The sequence below is a fragment of the Pholis gunnellus genome (genome assembly GCF_910591455.1).
Source record: "Pholis gunnellus genome assembly, chromosome: 2".
In the NCBI taxonomy this organism is placed as follows: domain Eukaryota; kingdom Metazoa; phylum Chordata; class Actinopteri; order Perciformes; family Pholidae; genus Pholis; species Pholis gunnellus.
In genome coordinates, this window is record NC_136536.1 from 18348439 (window position 1) to 18367379 (window position 18941).

Sequence of the window (18941 nt, forward strand, 5' to 3'; positions counted from 1 at the left end):
AAGGACATAAGTTGCCTACTATCGTTTAAATCCTTGCCAAAGCTTAAGGGATTCTCAGGTATCAATCCTTCTTATCAGACAATATATCACACCTGTAAAAGGGCTGATGCATCATTTCGGATACAAAGCCTTCATATCAAGAACTAAATCAAGAGACATCAGGTGTATCTCAGTGGAATATAAAGACGTGGAGCAACTGTGAATTACTTTTCGAATCCTGGTGAGAGGTGAGTAAAGGTGATCTTGTCCGCAACTTCCCAATAAGCCAGGAAGTCATAACTAATTCATCGCCCTTTCTCCGTGGCACTCTGCTTTAGCGTGCATGGAAACAATAAAACATTAATAACCTCCAAACCCAAAACCCCACAAATGGAAGGTTACTTTAGCGTCTTTAGCACCACGGGAAAACAAAGCCCTTCGTAAATAACAACTCGGAGAGGAGCTTTCACGGCTCCTGTGGGCCTCGAGCCAACATTTCCCCCCTTCGTGTGTCCGCACTTTCAAAGACGGAGGAGAGCTCGAGGCTGGCGTGCATAAAGCCTCTAAGAATAAACAAACTGATCTGGAATCATCAGCGAGGTCCCATGGATGCGTGAACATCAGTACGCCCTGAGAGAGAGGCTGGCCTCAGATCAGTGCTCCGGCTCTAAGATGCTTTGTGGGTGCACGGTCCCCAGCGTTTCAAAGGGTTGAAGGAGTTCAGTGCTATCTCCCTGCGCCAGGTAGCCTGACTAATAGCGCACTCAAAGCTTCTTGAATGTCAGAGCATCCCGAGCTCGCTTCCTGGAAATCCAGACAGAAATAGTCTGCAAAGTAGCGCACAATAAGCCCACAGCTGGAGCTGAAAACAGCCCCAGAAACATATTAAAAGCTGCAATACAGGGCAGGAGGAGGGGTCACCAGACAGAGCCCTGGCCTTTCAGGAAGAAAGTCACAGAGCAAAGCAAGCAAAGGTTTGGAGATACTGCTCAGGTGGTTACGTGAAGCTTTATCGCAGTCAAACAAACTTCATTCTTCACAATTTGCAGTTTTTTCAAAATGACTAAATTGAGTATAAAAAAGGCCGATCAAGAAATGGGTTTAATGTGCTGTTCATGTAACCTTTTGCACCACAGTGAAAAGGGAAACAGAAGAGCACAAATAAAACACACTGCAGATGTTGGAGGGACAGCTTGATGGCGATAAAAAGGCATCGAATCTTTGTAAATCATTGAGCTTTCCCTTTCCGGAGTTTGATTAGCAGTGGCCTTCCATGGTTGCAGATTGGTGCGCTTATTGTATTATTTTCTGTTGGTACAAAATGATAAAGTAGCAGTGTACTATCACAATTAGTGTAGGACATACAGTAGCTTGTTGGCCTACGTTAAGTATGGAAAGAGGACACACTTAAAGCTGGGCAGGCAGGCAGGCAGCTCGTCCAATCATTACATTTGGGCCGAATGAAATGATCGGACAGCAACAGATACCAGATCATTGTTTTTCAGAGCATTTGAGTTGTAAAGAGATTGCCAACAAATCTGGGGTTTCAAGACGTCTATCGTATCAGCTATAACACATGTTTCAGATTCGGACACAGAGTCATTCACCAGACATTCGACTTGAGGCCTCAGAGGACGTGCAGTTCGCTGTAAAAGTAAAAGTAGCTCTTTAATCCATTCGGTTACAGCATTCAAATGTCTCACGTGTTCAAATTCCTACCACTATTACTGTGGGAGGAAAACCTTGAATAACCACTGACACTAGGGATTCTTGTCAATTTAAAATATGTTTTGAATGCGGATCACTGGGTGTGTATTTTCTTTCATTATTCATTGTGGCTCTGTGTAGCTCAGTCTGTAAAGGCTACCACTGCTGGGGTGAGAGATCCCTAAACAATTCAAAAATTCACACATGGCCTTGACTTTGTTTAAGAGCCTGACTTAAACAGTTTGCACTCCTGGTACTATAAGGAGTTGGGATTTTTTCTTTTTAAGCCCAAAAGGGGAGATATATTTCAACTAGCATGCAAAAACCCCAAACAGTAAAATTGGATTTAGACAGGACAAAGGCTCTATGTTGCTACTCTGAAACACACTAAAGACCGTCATGGTGCCTTCAGCCCATTAGCTCACAGCCTGTGCATCCACAATCACATGGTTTTAAATCCCATTTCACACTGTGTTGTCACACCCCTTTGTTTGGCCTTTTCCTGTTTCTCCTCTGTGTTCATCGTGCTCAAAAAGTCTATGTAGGTTACATGAAGCAGGTTGAATTTCCAAATCCTTGAGTAACTAAAACGTGTGATGAGTGTTGTGTTTTCAGCAGTGTAAGTTGCCCGCGGGTGAGGAAAAATAAATAGGTACAGCAGCCCCTGAACAAACGTTGCCCTTTTTAAACACACACAAAAAAAAACTACGTTTCAGGTTGTTAACAGAGCACACAAAGCACCGTCTGAAGCACAATCACATGAAAATAACTCCTGGAGAGAATGTGAAAGGATGAACAGCCAAAATGGCACTTGATAGAAATAAGTACAAATAAGTGAATAAATGGATAACTGCAGAGAGAGGCAGGCCATACATTAATGCCTGTAAAATAACACAAGCGTGAACAATATTGTGTATGCATCATTGCAAAGCACACACTTACACACACACTTACACACACAACCCAGGCCCAGCTGATTTCTGCGCTCAGTTTGTTTTTTAAAGCCTTTCTACCCCTGAGGTCTGGGCACTCATTATACTCAGTGCAAAGGAGAACAGAGTCAAAAAAGCAACACACACACACACACACACACACACACACACACACACACACACAGCAGCCGGCGCAACATAATGGTTTAAACCACTCTTTGACAGAAGCACTAATCCTTTACGTTAAACCAGATAACTTGCACACACACACACACACACACACACACACACACTGAACACGAAAAGCATTCTCTCATGCAAAGACTCGTATCACATTTAAACACACCCTCATGTCTATTGTACGGATAAATAACACAAATCCACACTCTGACCTCTTTGACATACAGACGTGACATCTGTTTGCAGCTGTTTGCAGCAGCAGCTATCATCCTCCATCTTGCATCTTTTTTGCCTTTGTTTGTACTGTGCTGCTGCTGCTGCTTTGAGTATGTTCACTCAAATGTGCAACCGCAGGGACATAACGTTTGTGAGGGGGGAAAAGCCACACTTTTGCTTATTTTTCATGCATAAAAAGAAATGCTTTTGGCCCAAAGGCACTGTAAATAGGGCTGCACCTTTTCTGCAGTTGTTGTTTTTCAGTTAAATAATTTGGTATTTTTGGGAATTACATTGTGAGCTGAACATTCTCTCTGGTAAATCATTCACACTTCCAGCACCTGAGGCAGAATGTGTAGAAGTTTTCATCGCTCCGATCACTGCGAGGGGGCCTGAAAAGATCCCAAATCTAATCTATTTTCTACACAATTGTTCTTGTGGTGCAGCGTAGTAGTGAGGCAGTAACGTAAAGTAAGGCAAACCATTGTTTACGCGTTAGACGACGTTCGGGCCCAATGCAAAACAATACAAGACAAGAGAAGAGAGCCGATCTGAAAGGTACCAAAGATCCGTCAGATCCCAAAAGATCTGAGGGTAATTAGACCCGACCCTAAATGTGGTCGACCCGAGCTGACCTAAAGAGACGCAACATCAGCAGCAGCACTTAACTACCAGTTAACAGCAGCAGCAGATAAAAAGAGCAGTGAGACGCTCTCATTAAAAAGGAAAGTGGTAATGAGGATTACAATGCACCACCTTGTCAAAGCTGATAGAGTCACTATGATTGACCTGAACAGTGTGTTTTTTTAGTGCTGCAGTGCTGTGCAGCCTAAAAAAAAAGCAATCCTACTAACTTCAACAGTTCAACACCTTCTGGCCTCTCTCTCTCTCTCTCTCTCTCTCTCTCTGTCTCTCTCTCTCTGTCTGGGGTGATCCCGTTTGTTTACAGTAATCATGTTAATGTTGTAAAGCTAATGCGGTAATGATTTATTGATGACACAGCATTAAACATAGCAGGGAAGTACCAGTCTGTTGGCGATCTCTGCTGGTGTTCCTACGTTGTGCCTCTCAGTCCTCCCTGGTGGCGGATTTGGACTGAACCCATTTTCATTTAGCTTCAGACCATCACAAACAAACCACTAATATGCTATTTATGAACACTTATATTTCCATTTGCCATTCAGCATTGGCTCTTTGATGTCTGAAAGGTTCGGAGACCTGGCGTTTGGGTAATAAACGCTTTTTGTATGTGATGTACTTGACATTCTAATGTGTTTTTGTTATTTTATCTCTTTAGATTGCTGTAAAGCCTTTCTTATTACTGTGGCATGCTAAAATAACTTTTGCCTCCAGATAAAGTTTTGCTGAGTCTCGATCAAGTGTCCTCAAGTCGCAGGCTGTTCTGATTATTTAAGATAAAAAATGACTTTTATTTTGATTAAATGTGAAAAATGTTCCGGTGTCTTAATGCCTAATTGCATGAGTGCGTTGCAGAAGCAATCGTTCTCCTCATTTGGTGCTGTGGTCTCTATCTGAATTTGACCCTGCACTAGGTATTCTTTTAATTTTGAATGTAATGGATAAATGTCAGCCTTCCTAATTAAAGACACAGGCAAAGTACAAAGACATTCAGCAAGGTGCTGGAGCGTAGCAGAGGAAGACAGTGGGGGGGGGGGGGGGGGGGGGGGAGATGCATTCACTTTCTCTATGTGTGTGACATTTAATTAACTTTTTTTATCACAAACATTCATTAAATGCTAATACTATTCCAGCAAATTATAGAGAGGTAGATTGTAATGAAACTCTGTAACCTTCCCCTAAGTTTAATGCAATACACAGGCTGAATATAACATCACAGCAGATACCATATTCAGCTTGTGTAACACAACTAAGTGATGTGTACGGAAACTTTTGTGACTTTCTCTTCCAGGATACAGAAGAGCAGTGGAAGAACTTTGTGTTGTGCTTCCTGGGGAATTGGGGAGTGGTTTTGATTATTAAAATGAAAAGCGTGGGTCTGTTTGTATGAATGAAGAACAGATGGAGCAGATCTAAAATGTTTTGATGTATGAGCAGCGATTCTCCATCACAGAGAGTTAATCTACTCCAGTTCGTTGCCTCAAAAAATACCGTAACTCAAGCTCAAACTATTCATTATTTATATAATGAGGTAGTATTATTTAAAGGTTGTTAATACACACACTTTAAAGTCAACTGAAAAAGAATGTGGGTGACCAACAAAAAAAAAATAAAGGTGTGAGAAGCAGATTACAGGAGCATTGGCTTCCCTGTGCAACTACAAATCTCTCAGCAGGGAACACACATTTGTTACGCTCTCAACTCTCTGGCAAAATATTCACTCATGGGAGCCCACCATGTCTGAATTTCCCTCCGTCATGGCATGAGCATAACCTTGCCTAAGTTATCACTACTTCCCAGCAGCCATCCTGCCACTCAAACCACACCTCCTTGAGAAGAGCCGTATCAAATGGACTGTATTTGTACAGGGCAGCTCCCAGATGGGGATGTGCACAGCTGTGTGAATGCAAGGTAACTTGGCATTTGCAGTAAAAGAGACCCGAGTGCAAATCTAACAAAACCGTATCAGAAACTGTCACTCTGATTGCTCTCAATAACTCCCAGAAAAAAAAAAGAAGGTAATTGCCTTATTCATTTGCATGAATCAACAGCAGCCATGTACTTAAGCTGGGGGGACAGACCACTTTCCCTTTTAACACAAGCTTTGAGTTGTCAAGCACTTAACTATGTGACGGCCTTATAGTGTCAGACATGGCCCTCCGAACCCATCCACCACCTAATATCTCTGGCCTTCAGTAAGCTAAAAATCCTCTGCAGAAAATCAGATGAATGTCTTTGCACAGAGAGCTTTGAAAAGACACTGGCTCTGGTGACGCTATATAAAACAAGCCCCTTGTTGCTCAAAATCTGCTGTTACAACACAGATACCTTTAAAACATGAAAGAGAGGGCAAATACTGGTTAACACCTGTGGAGGTCACAGGTTTGCTCCCAGCGTTGGTGTAACGGTTACAGGACACTAACTACCCAATAAAGAAACCTGCCATCTGGCTCTCTGTGTCGAACTGAGTCGAACTCTGCAACCGCCTCTGCTTGATCCGAACCATTTAGCTCCTGACGGGTGGTAGCTGCATTGTGACCCTGACAGGCCGAAGATGCAGTGTGTGCGTCTAATGGGTTCTAATGGCCGGCTCAAAGTTTCATTACATTGTGGTTGGCCAGCATGTGCTGTCTAGGTCATCGTGGTTGCTAAGTAAACGCAGTAAGTGCTTTGTGCTCATGATGCTGTGGGTTTAAGCCCGTTTTGTACTCTTTCGTGCGGTTTCTCTTTATCCTCCGTAAATATCTCGTAGGTTTAAAGACTACATGTGTGATGTAGCAATGCACACCAGCGTAGCGTTGAATAATTTAATGTCTGCTACTTCAGCACCACGGGCAACGCAATGGATTTATCGATACACAGCACAGGTAGGCTTCTGATATTTCAGAGCCTTGGTCATGGCCAAAGATTCGAACTTACACCAAACTCAGTCAGATAAAGGATCAATGAGTCAGGCAGACTAGACTAACATATTCAACTCAACAACCCCTTTGCCCCTGTTCTCTCTCTGCTACTAGGGGATCGAGAGGAGGGATTTGCGGGTTAACAAGGGGGATGCATTTTGGTCATTTTGCTAAAAAGCAGGATAGCATCCCTCCTCATTCCCCCTGAAATCGCCTTCTGTTTAGAGCGGTTACAAAAAGCCTCCACACACAACGTCAATGTCGGTTTGTCAGCTTTGGAAAGTGTTAGTAGCTGCGTTAGTAGCTATAAAAACAATATAGAGATGAAATACCATGAAATAAAATGAGTTTCAGATGTTGTAAGCTAATTTAGCGTATATTCATTACAGCATACAATATATAGCCTGTAGAGTGCTGAGCATTATGCACTGGCCTGTAACATGTATGAATTAGTTTGTATCATCACCACTGGCAAAATAATTAAAGTTCTCTCTCTCTCTCTCTCTCTCTCTCTCTCTCTCTCTCTCAAGCTGAGGCAAGCTCTCCAACCTCCGACAAGTCAAATCAATACAGAGCAATAGTTGATGGTAAACACAGGCGGAGCATTTCAACGGGCTATTTATTCAATTAAAACCACTTGGTTTTGGTGGTGAAGGCTGTGGGGCTTCCTGAGGGTTCAGGTGGCGAACTATTAAAAGTGGTTCATGACATTAATGTTTTTATTCAGCTCTATTGTTTTCTTTCTGCATCTTTGTTTTGAAATGTATACTTTCTTCACTGTATACAATAAATACATGGAATATAAAAGAAAGGCAATAGATAAATAGAAATACTGAAATGTTTGTTTCTCAGCTGTGGCCATGAAACAAGAAATTATCCTCATTTTATCTCCACGCTTGTAATATTGGTTAAAACAATGAGAATAATTCAGAGTGTTAAGCTCTTGGGTGTTGACCTTTCTGACCCATATGTTAATGCTTTAGCTGCCTTAAACACACAGCATCAGCGTACTCACCCATAATGCATCGGTAGGGTTCTTCTTAACATCAGCGCAATGACCTATATTGTAAGTCTATTCATGGTGCACTGACCTGAGTCACAGTTAGCAGTTGCCTCAACAACTACAGCATATAGTAAACCAGTGTGTAAATGTATTGGTGATGCATCCTTAATCTCAACACAATCTAAACTCCCAGAATCCCCAGCACACACAGAAGCCATTAAACCTAAGTCAGTGAAGGGAAAAGGCTGCCGCATGTTGAGTTTGTCAAAGATAACACATCTGGCTCGTTAGATGTGTTAACTGATTTGCAGAATGCTCACTCTGCTATTGACATGCATAGAAGAGCCGGCGTGTGACAAAAATTACAAGTGACAAATTGTAATTTATGATTACCACATTTTACCTTGATTCTTTATAGCTCCGTTAAAGCAAAGTACTGACAATGAAAGAACTACGTGTGTACAAAAATGCATCACCAAGTCTGCAGCTCTATGGTGCTTTATAGCCTCTTTTACTATATTGTTTTATTTCTACTATTTAGTTCAGGCTCAGAGCTCAGACAGCTGTTTCCTCCTGAAACAAGCTCTAAAAAAACACTGTGCACTAAATGCCCAGCGACATACAGCAGGAAGTTCATCAAAGTGGAACGTTTAGCAGATATTGTTCTCAGGAGTTAGTGGAAACCAAACCAGAGCTAAATGTAAAGAACATTGTCCTGCATCCATCAGGTGGACACAAACATCACTCCAAATGTTGCTCCATGTCCACTGGATGTGAGAGTAGGTGACGATTTGTGGTGTGCAGCTTGTTATGCAGTTCTCCTTCTCCCATGTGCTCCAAAAAATGCAATTTAAGCATCTTTAACTGAACATCAACCTCATCATAATCAGACACACTGCTACACAGGTGTGCCATATCAGGATAACGACAAAAAAGGAGTACCTGTCACTTCTGCAATCAGCACTTTGATGCTGTATGCAAGCAACGTCGGAGTGAGAGCAGAGAGCCAAACAGGTCGAATCATATTTGTGTCCAAACCAACTGGTGGACATGTACAGTATTTGGGGGTTCATAGATGGTGGTAGTTAAGATGAAAACTAATATGACTGAGATTTGTCGAGAAAACGACTTCGGTAATAGCAACAGGGCTTTTTCACAGCACACATTTTGACCAGTAGGAAGAAGACAGGTGTTACGAATAAAATGAATGATGCTCAGTTCTATTCAAGTGTCCCAGTAAGTCTTGGCAGTGTGACGGTGAAGAGAGACAGAACCAGGACCCGGAAACAAAAGCAGCTAATTGTGTATCAGCCATCGTTCATGTTATTATTTACACCTGCACTTTCCCTTACAGTCACGTCAAAATGTCCGCTGTTTAAAAAAAGGCCAGTTGAACACAGGCTGTGTTTGGGTCGTGTTAGTTAGGCTCATGTTTTCTTTTACCAGCAAAGCCCTGCTCCTCGTTTAAACTGCTACACACATTCACAACTGGGGGTTTGCCAGCACAGCCACAGTCTTTGCTGCTGGCCACAGGAGCAGTTGGGGGTTGCTTTGCTCAAGGGCACCTTGAGCTAATGCTATTTGGGGTGCCAAGCTCAAATTAGATTTTTTTTCATCACTTGCCTCGACCAACTGACCCTAAAGCCAGTTTCATTGGCGCAAATGTTAATGTGTGTGTCTGTGTGTGTGCTTAAACTGCTGGCAACACAAGCGTGGATGCAGCGTTTAATCTCTGTGCCCCATGAATATGGGAACTATCCTGAGAATCAATAGTCAGGAGCTTTGAGAATGGGAAAGAGATAGAGAGCGGGAGAGAGGGAGGGAAATGGGAGAGAACGAGAGAAGAGAGAGAGAACAAAGTGTGAAAGACCGAGGAAGTAAGAAAGCAAGACATAAAGCAATGTAGTCTCGGCACTCTCTGGCATGCATAGATATTATTCATTGAAAAGGCATGAATACACTCTCAAGTGCAATGCTTTGAGCCACCTGAGAGTACACACACACACACACACACACACACACACACACACACATCTGCACAGGACTATGTGCAAACACAAATCATTCACAAGCACGCACACAAAGAAAACTGCTACTAGAAAACACTGTTCAAACACGCACATAAGTAAAAAATCAGGCAGAAATCCAAACACAACACATTCAGGCACTGGAGCAGACATATAGACACACACACACACACACACACACAGAGAGAGAGAAAGTGGATATGAGGAGGGAAGAAAGCAGAAAAGAGGAGAGGAGGAGCAGAGTCGAAAAGAATATGCCATTGAAGAGACACAGCCCATGAGAGTTATGTGAGGATTAAAGGGAAGTGTTGAGGGAAAGAGAAGAGTTGGAGGACAGGAGGGTGGATCATTGAATACAGAAGAAGAGAGAGAGAGAGAGAGAGAGAGAGAGCGAGAGAGAGAGAGAGAGAGAGAGAGAGCATAGAGAAATAATAGGCTACATATGGTTAAAGACTGAGGAGCTGGATAGAAGAAGAAGAGAGACGAAGTACAGTAAATGGAAAAGGAACTACAGGACCGGAAAAAGCGGAAGGGAAGAGAAACAAACGGAAAGAAGGATGATGAAAAAGAAGAGAGAGAAATGAAAGGAGGGAAAAACGACGGCCAACAATTCATCCATACATTTGAGGACGGCTAGAATAAAGGAAAGGAAGAAAGTGATGGGAAGAGGACGGATGGGTAGTCACAGATAACACACAGCACACAATGAAAGTGACAGCTTTGCTCCGAGCATGACTCTGGCTGACTGTTGTTTCATTATAATCTCATAACTGTCAAATCCTGGAGCGACGGAGAGAGAGCGAGAGAGAGAGAGAGAGAGAGCGAGAGAGCGAGAGAGAGAGAGAGAGAGAGAGAGTGTAAAATACTTTCATAGTGAGAGTGAAACAGCGAGAAAATTGGAAATGAATCCGCACGTCTGGTTGAATCGAACTGAATGCACATTGGAGGCAAACAGAGACGAAGGCTGGCACACATGCATACATACTGTTTATGGTGTACACACACACACACACACACACACACACACACGTGTGCCTGATTGCTCATTCCTTCACTCACTCACTCACTCTATCAGACATTTGATCACTCGTGCACTCTCTCATTACTTTTATACTCTAACATTTAAGGCAAATCGTTTACCCGTCACTCATTCACTCGGTCATATGCACTCTTATTCACTTGCTCATTTACTCAGTCACTTCCTCTACCATTCACCCACTCACCCATTTTCTCACATTTAGCCAGTCGCTTTCTCTTTTATTCTCTCACTCTCTCACAATTCACTTTGTAATGTTTAAACTCACTCACTCGCTCATATTCTCAGTCACTCCCTTGATAACGGCCTCACTCACTCAAACGCAGGTTACTCATTCAGTCACGAACGTAACCTTTAGCTCACTCAGTCCGTCATTCCCTTCACTCACAAATGACATCAAAATGACACCAAACTGAATATGTATAAGCCTTTGTCGTCACCAGTGAGGCTGGTATGAAAGCTGTGTAAATAGGGTAGCAGGTCACACACACTCCCAAGCCAGAATACAAACAGAGCACCAAAGCGAAAACAACGCTTTTGTTTCTTTTCCTTATTGGGTTTCTACGGCTTTGATCACTGACAGCAAAGAAGCCTGTACAGCTTTTAGGAGGCCTGTATCTTAAGCGGGATATGCAAACAAAGAAATGTCAAAATAAAAACTAATTTGAATAAAATCAATCATCCATTGGATTTCAACAAAATAAGATTATTATATTCTTGTGTGTTAGACAAAACAGCTTAAAATAGAAATTCAATATAGAACCATGATGCATTTGTACCGTAAACCGAACTGCATTTTGTGAGCAACATAATGGACGGTCAACAAGCATGTCAGTTAAGTTAAGTGGCTATTTCCCTGGGAAATAAAAGTGTGTTTCTCTTCAAACTAATAGACCATGGATTTACTCTGAAGATTGACCCCCCCACTGTCCTATATCATCATGTAATAAATCCAATTAAGGAAGTATTGATACCATTTAACAGCAAGTGACCGCATTTGGCTCTGCCAGTCCGACTTGTCTGCTTCCTTGTTTTACTATATTTTCTTTAATTTTACAATGGCAAATTGGACTGCACTCAGACCGCACATTAATCAAACGGCTTGGGTGGTGCTGTGATACCGATCACTGCTCATAACTGCACAGTTCTTTTTCCAACAGCAAAAATGTCTCGCCAAGCTGGAAATAAAATACCTGCTTACCCCAGTTGCTTGCAACATAGTATATCTCATAAGCTGCCAACATGCAGACTGATGCAAATTTGATATGAGAAGCCCACTAATAATTATAGTTATCTCACATTGACAGGAGTGCCTTTGAATACTTATCTCTTCTCACACAGGTTTTCTCCCTTCCGCGATATCTGCTGTTACGTTTTCACTCACAAAATCCACACTCACGCATCACACACTCACTTTCTCGTTATCCTTTTCTCGCACACTTCTCACCTCTTCCACAAAGTGTAACTCTGCTATGCCGACTAGCATCAATCTGCTTAATGTTTACCTCCCATGCTCTCAGGTAAATCTAGCCCTGTCAGCTCTGTCATTGTCTATATTTCTCTCACAAACACACAATCTCTCCCCAGAGCCTTCTCCTTTCTCTCCCACTTGTTCAATCAGCTTCCTCTCGCAACAAATTGCCCACACAAGCAGCCGTGTCCTTCCGTTAATTCCTCAGTCCTTCATGCACACAAGTCCAGAAAAAGAGACAAAAGAAAAAGGTAGAAGCAATGCTCAGAGCTCAAGCAAATGTCACCCACTCTTATCACTCCCCTTTCTAACTCACATTAAAACCTGTAGAGTTTCGGTCCTTATCTTCATAGGATTTGTTACAGTGAAGAAAGCTACAGGGGAATCTAAACTGACTACACACACACACACCCTCCTTCACATTTTTCCCTCCACGCTCTCTTACCTGTGACAGTGATCAGCATGGGAGCCACCAGCGGCCGGTTGTTATCCAGTTTTCGGCTCAGTCGGATCTCTCCGCTGGTGTGATTCAGCAGCAGCAGGTGAAGCTCGTTCCCTCGGTCGATGGTGTAGTACAGCCTGTCTGACACATCGGGGTCGTGGGCGGGTACTCTCCCAATTACGCCGCTGGGGAAACTGTTGGACCGATTGGATACGAAGTTGTTGAAAATGATTTGGAAGTCCTGCAGAGTGGGCCGGTTGTCGTTCTGGTCCACCAGTCGGATGCGGATAGTTGCCCGGCTGACTAGAGGTGCTGAGGTGGCTTGGACTACGATGACATACTCATTATTGGCCTCATAGTCAAGATCAATGAGTGAAGTGAGCTCCCCTGAAAAGATGTCCATCTGGAAGATCTCAGGGATGTTGCCCTCCACAATTTGGTACATGATCTGAGCGTTGGCACCTTCATCCGGGTCGGTGGCTGTGATCTGGGCTACCACGGAGCCCACTGCGCTGTTTTCCTTCACTAGAACCTCAAAGTCATCAGCAGGGAAGACAGGGGCATTGTCGTTGACATCGAGGACTGTCACCTGTATGTGGACGGGGGTTCGCTGAGGAGGCACGCCTCGATCTACGGCATAGGCCGTCAGCTCATAGAATGGCACGCTCTCGCGGTCCAAGCGGCGAACAGTTCGGACGATGCCAGATGTAGGTTCAATGGTGAAGTCTCCATCCCCGTCCTCGCCATTTTGGAAGGTGTACTGAACACGGCCATTAGCGTGTGCGTCACGGTCAGTGGCTGAGATTTGGAGGACACTAGTGAAGGGAGGGGCGTCTTCGCTCACTGTCCCCTGATATCTGGGGCTAACGAACTGAGGTGCATTGTCGTTCACATCATTCACGTTCACCTCAACATATGTAGTGTCTGCTTTCTGTGGTATGCCGTTGTCTTTAGCTGTTATAGCCAAAGTGTAGGTCATCTGGTCCTCATAGTCCAGCTCTGCCTGGAGTGTTATAGCCCCTGTGGCAGTGTCAATGCGGAATTGTGGGATATTGTCCTCGAGGAAGTATGTGATTCGAGCATTTTCACCGACGTCATCATCTGTGGCACTGATCACAACGACAGTGCTTCCAGGTGGTCGGTCCTCATTCACGCTAATAGAGTAGTGGGCGCTCTGGAAAACAGGCCGATGAGTGTTGGCATCTGTGATGTTGATGTGCACCTGACAGGTGTCGTGGAGTGTGCGGTCTGAGGCGGTGACTGTAAGAACGTAACGGCGCTCCTGTTTGTAGTCCAATGGGAGAGCTAACGAGAGAAGTCCGGACCCTCCTGCCGTGCTGATGGCAAAGCGGTTTCTGGTGTTTCCTCCTGTTATCTGATAGGTCACAGCACTGTTGACGTCTCGGTCCACAGCCGTGACAGTGACTACACTGGTACCAACCGATGCATCCTCATTCAGGCGAGCGTAGTACTCCTTTAGGAGGAACTCAGGGCGGTTGTCATTGACATCCATCACTGTAATTGTAACACTGGATGTAGCAGAAAGAGGCGGCATGCCATAATCCCTGGCCTCAACGCCAAAGAAATAGTGTTCCACAGATTCTCGGTCAAGAATGGAGCTCACAGTGACCCAGCCCGTAGCTGAATTGATAATGAATGGTGTGTCAGAGCTAGTGCCAGTTAATCTGTACTCCAGACGAGCATTATCACTAGAATCAGTATCAATGGCCTGAATGTGGAGGATCGAACTACCAACTGGGGCGCTCTCGAGCACAGACGCCTGGAATGGTGTGGAGACAAAGATCGGTGGGTTGTCATTGACATCCGTCACCTGTACACTCACAATACCGGTGTTGTTGGAGAGAGGGGGCCGCCCATTGTCCTGTGCACGAACACGGAGCGTATACTCCCGTTCGGATTCATAGTCTAGTGGTGCCACGACATGGATCTCCCCAGTGACACTGTCGATGGAAAACTGTCCACGGCTGTTACCACTGATGATGTTATAGTGAACAGCAGCGTTGCTGTCCTTGTCCTGGTCTGTGGCACTCACACGGAGGATCTCAGAGTGAGGCCGTACATCCTCCTTCACTGCTACAACATAACGCTTTTCACTGAACTGTGGCACGTTGTCATTTTCATCTAGAACGGTGATGAAAACTTTAACAGTAGCGGAGCGGGGCCCCGGTTCCTTCCCCTGGTCACTGGCCTCCACCTGTAGAGTGTAGTGCTCGTTGGTTTCCCGGTCCACCGCTCCACGGGTTGTTATGAGCCCAGAGCGTGGGTCAACCTCAAAGGCTGCTCGTGCCATCACAGCCGTGTCCCCGACAAAGTGGTAACGTATATTGGCATTGGATGGGGAGTCTAAGTCTGTCGCTCTCAACTGTAAGATGGGATACCCCTCCTCTACGTTCTCCCTGATCGTCTCCCTGTACTCTGTCTGCTCAAATATAGGAGAATGATCGTTCCGGTCGGAAACTGTAATGGCCACCATTGTGGTGCCAGAGAGTCGAGAGGAGGCGTGATCGGTCGCAGTGACCCGGAAGTAATGCAAATCCATGTGTTCTCTGTCTAGAACCTGAGTGGTGGTGATGAGACCTGTGTCTGGGTGGATGTGGAAGTAGTCAGATGATCGACTGTTCATTAACGGGGCCATGGTGTAGCTCACCCTGCCGGCATCTCCTGCATCTGGGTCTAAAGCGGACATGATGATGACTGAGGTGGCGGGTGGCTGGTTCTCAGCTACTTGCACTTGGAAGTTATACTGGGAAAAATGGGGATGTTTGTTGGCTGCACGTCGAGAGCGAGGCCAGGGCACCAAAATCTTCCTCCCCCTTCCTCCCTGTGACATTTCATCATCTGCTACTATTATCAGTCGTTCCAGGCTCCTCTCTCCCCTTGTACTGTGCCTCTCCTGCTCCCCACCTTCCCCCCTCTCATTCCCCTCTCCAACCACATGGCTTTTATCTGCCTGGCTCTCTTTCTTCCCTCTTTCGCTAGGAGGCTGTGTGATGGTGGTGGTGCTACTGCCCCTATCCTGACCCTTTCCTCCCTCTGCCTCTCTCTCCTCTGCCTGGCTTGCCTTTGTTATTCCTTTTTCCCTCTCCCACTCCTCCTCCTCTTGCTCTTCTCCCCCTGGTTCTCTCCCTCCCATCAGCCGTGCCTCTCTCTCGCCCTCCCCCACCTGTAATTTTCCTCCCCCAACAGCGGCAGCAACAGCAGCAGACCCCTCCAAGCCCTCTCCCTCCCTCTCTGCATCCCTCTCCCTTTCTCCCTCAGCCCCCATCTGCCGCCTATCTGTATGTCTGACACCTTCGGGCTCTAATGGCACTTGCTTTCTGGATTTTAATTGCATGTGTGCACGGTCGTTCTGCTCGGTGGCTGAACAGTCGGTGGAAATGCTGTCAGCGCAGCCTGCCTTGACCATCTCTCGCAGTGCGGTCTCCCACAGGTCTTGTTGCTGTGTCTGACCAGAGTCATGACTATATCCATTCATGTCCTTGCTTCCCTCCTCGTCGTTGTTGTTATTACTGTTGCTGTTTAATTTTCTCCACAAAAACACCCACTGAGAGTCCCGGGGAGCTGTCCGTGGTGCTAAAGTCAGATCCTTCACAGAGGGTAAGTAAAGGGAACGCGCAGAGTCATCCTGCCATGTGGGCTGGTTCATTTCAGAGAAGAACGAGAGGCGGTTTTCTGTGGCGTCATCGGGCTGAGTGAGGAGACGTGAATTGTCTGCTGTTGCAGAGCGAGACGTGTCTGACACAACTCCGGGAGATTTAACAGGAAACTTCGCAGGCGAAAAAAAGCCTGAGTCACTGGCAGACTCTGTCTCTGAAGTTGCGTTTACTTTCTCAGCAGATATACGGATCGGTTTGGATAGCTTTCCACTTCCTGCATAACCATCTTTTCGTGTTTGAGGGTGCGTATTGAGCACCAGGCCAGGATATCTTGATGCAATTGATACGCTTTTGCTGGATAGAAAACGTTGGCCGGGCATCTCAGTGATGCTGCTGGGGGGAAATTGGATGGGGGGGTTCCTCAGAGCTATGACTCCCTCTGGGACCATAAACTCTGCTACATATCCATCCCCCATTTCTATTCTATCCAAACAACCAAAGTGACCACCGGGAACCTCCCTGCTTTCTCCCCGGGTTTGGCTGCCCTGCCCTCTGGTTGCTGTTGCTGATTTCCCCTGCGGAAGCTCATTATCAGCCCTACATAGGAGCATCAGAATCGGACAAGCCAAATCATTATCCGGATAATTAGATAAATTAATGTATGTGTTGCCTTGGTTCACCCCTCCTCCTCGTCCATCCTTTCCCTCTCTCCTCCCAGCCCTCTCCTCCCTCTTATCCATAATTCTGACATGGTAATAACTTGCTTTCATCTCACGGACAGGGGGTCCACAATGGTGCGCCCAGGTACTAGGGTTAATCACTGCCGGTGCACTACATCTGTACGCTTCCTCCCCCCCCTCATCATCTCCCTCACTCCTCATCCCCCTCTCCCTGCACCTATTGCACCCAGTCAAACAGCTATCATCACCCCCCTCTCTGTTGCTGCTGAGATCAATATCATTGTGCCTTCCCAAATGAGAACAATTACCAGCCCCCCTGTCCTCGCTAGCTGAGCACCCATCAGCATCCCAGGTCTTGTTATTAATGCTGTTCCTGTAAACTGGATGCGGCTGAATTTCACCTGTGTGGCTGTTCTGAGAGGAATAAGTTGAAAAATTACAAACGTAGTCCAAATTTGAATCCTGGTTATAGTTTAAATTCTTAGTGAAACAGGGATGGAATTTAAAGGTGTAGTTTGAAGCCTTACTGTGTGGTGAATTGTATCCAAAGAGAGGATGAATGCAACAAGAGCAACCGGTTGGCAATGGGCCAAGTGAGGTTTTTTTAGCCGGGGAGGGGGCTTGTTTGTTGGGGCTTGACCAGTAGAGATGCCCAGGTGTCAGCGAGCACCATGTAGCAAATAGCCTCCTCACCTCACGAGCCCTCTCCCACGCCTCTCTCCTACTCCTATCTCCACTTCCGGGTGCCCTGCACAGGCCAGAGGCGTGCACAAAGGCTCTGGCGGCGCCACGTTTGGTGAGGTGTGGCCTCGACGCCGGCCACCGTTGCGCGCACGCTCTAGTCCTTTGTACTGCCCGTTTTTTGCCGTTCTGAACCGGCGAGGAGGTGAAAGCAGGTGAAGCGGGAGGAGAAACAACGCCCTTCCTCCTCATCCATCCTCTATCCACTCCCTCTCCTGCGCCGACGCCATCAGAGCTCGACCTGCTCCTAATACCTGGTTTGAGAGGAGGAGGGGGTGATGATGGTGCCAGAGGGCCGTTTTCACACCTCCAAAACGTCCCGACTCCTTTGAGTCTCTCCTTCCGTGTCCCCCTCGCCCCATCCCGGTGATATCTTCCCAGCGTCCCCCCTGCGCGCTGCACTCCAGAGCATCCCTCGGTCTGTATCCGCTCTACGGTCCACCTGCTTGGGCGTATATTCCAGCTGCCCCTCGGCGACTCCCCTGCTTCCTCGCGCTGCTGCTGCTGTTGCTGCTGGCTCACTTTACCGGCGTCTCGGTAACAGAGACCGGGGGTCCATCGGTTGGAAGCCCCTCTTGTATTCCCAGTCCCCGGGGTGAGGGCGAACAAAGGGCCGAGGAGAAGCAGGTGGAGTGCCAGAGAAGAGAGCAGGAGCGGGGTGAAGCCCGGTAGCGGTGCAGCCATTTAGTCTCTTCCTTTCTCGGTCTCTCCCTTCTTTCTCCCTCTTCCACCACTTCCTATTCTCTCTTTCTCTCTCTCTCGAGTGCGTCTTCCCTTCTCCCCGTTACTTCTCTCTCTCTCTCTGTCTCTCCCTCGTTCCGGCTAGGTGGCCAGTTCCAGGACCGCCGGCACCGCCCGACACCTTCCCCCAGGCTCCCCCGTCTCTCCGTCGGCCTGGAGAGTTGGCATTTACCCGCTGTGGTCCGTGGAGCTGGAGGTCTGAGCGTTAGGAGCGGCGCGGCAGCAGCATCTCTCCTCCCGTTCATTCACATCCAACATGGCTTACACACTCACACTGACTGACTGACTGACTGACTGGCTCACACACTACCCTCCTGAGTGTGTGTGTGTGTATGTGTGTGCGCACTCTCCTAGGCACAGCCCGGTGGTAGGCTACTATCCATCCATCCACACACACGATCACACTCTCCTCCTCTCTCCTTTTTCTACCCCTCCCCCTATTGCTTGCATCTCTACCACGCCCCTCTCTCTCTCTCTCTCTCTCTTTCTCTCTCTCTCTCTCTCTCTCCCTTCCTCTCCTTTCCTCTCTCATGATGGTAGGCTCCGGTGCGCAGGGCTGTTACACATCACCCGCGGCGGCAGCCATATCCACAACTGCAAAAGGACGGAGGGGGATAGCCTGGATCT

The 18941-nt window shown here is 46.3% G+C and overlaps 1 protein-coding gene across 1 annotated transcript in view; it reads right to left on the reverse strand.

The window, feature by feature from the left end:
- The window catches only part of celsr3 (cadherin, EGF LAG seven-pass G-type receptor 3), a gene marked incomplete at both ends in the record, with an annotated part of 98044 nt that extends 79787 nt beyond the window's left edge, over nt 1-18257 (reverse strand). The window contains one exon of the mRNA XM_079174957.1: nt 12539-18257. Coding sequence (XP_079031083.1) covers nt 12539-18257 — 5719 coding nt within the window. The remainder of the gene's footprint in view (nt 1-12538) is intronic.
- Between the last annotated feature and the right edge of the window lie 684 nt (nt 18258-18941).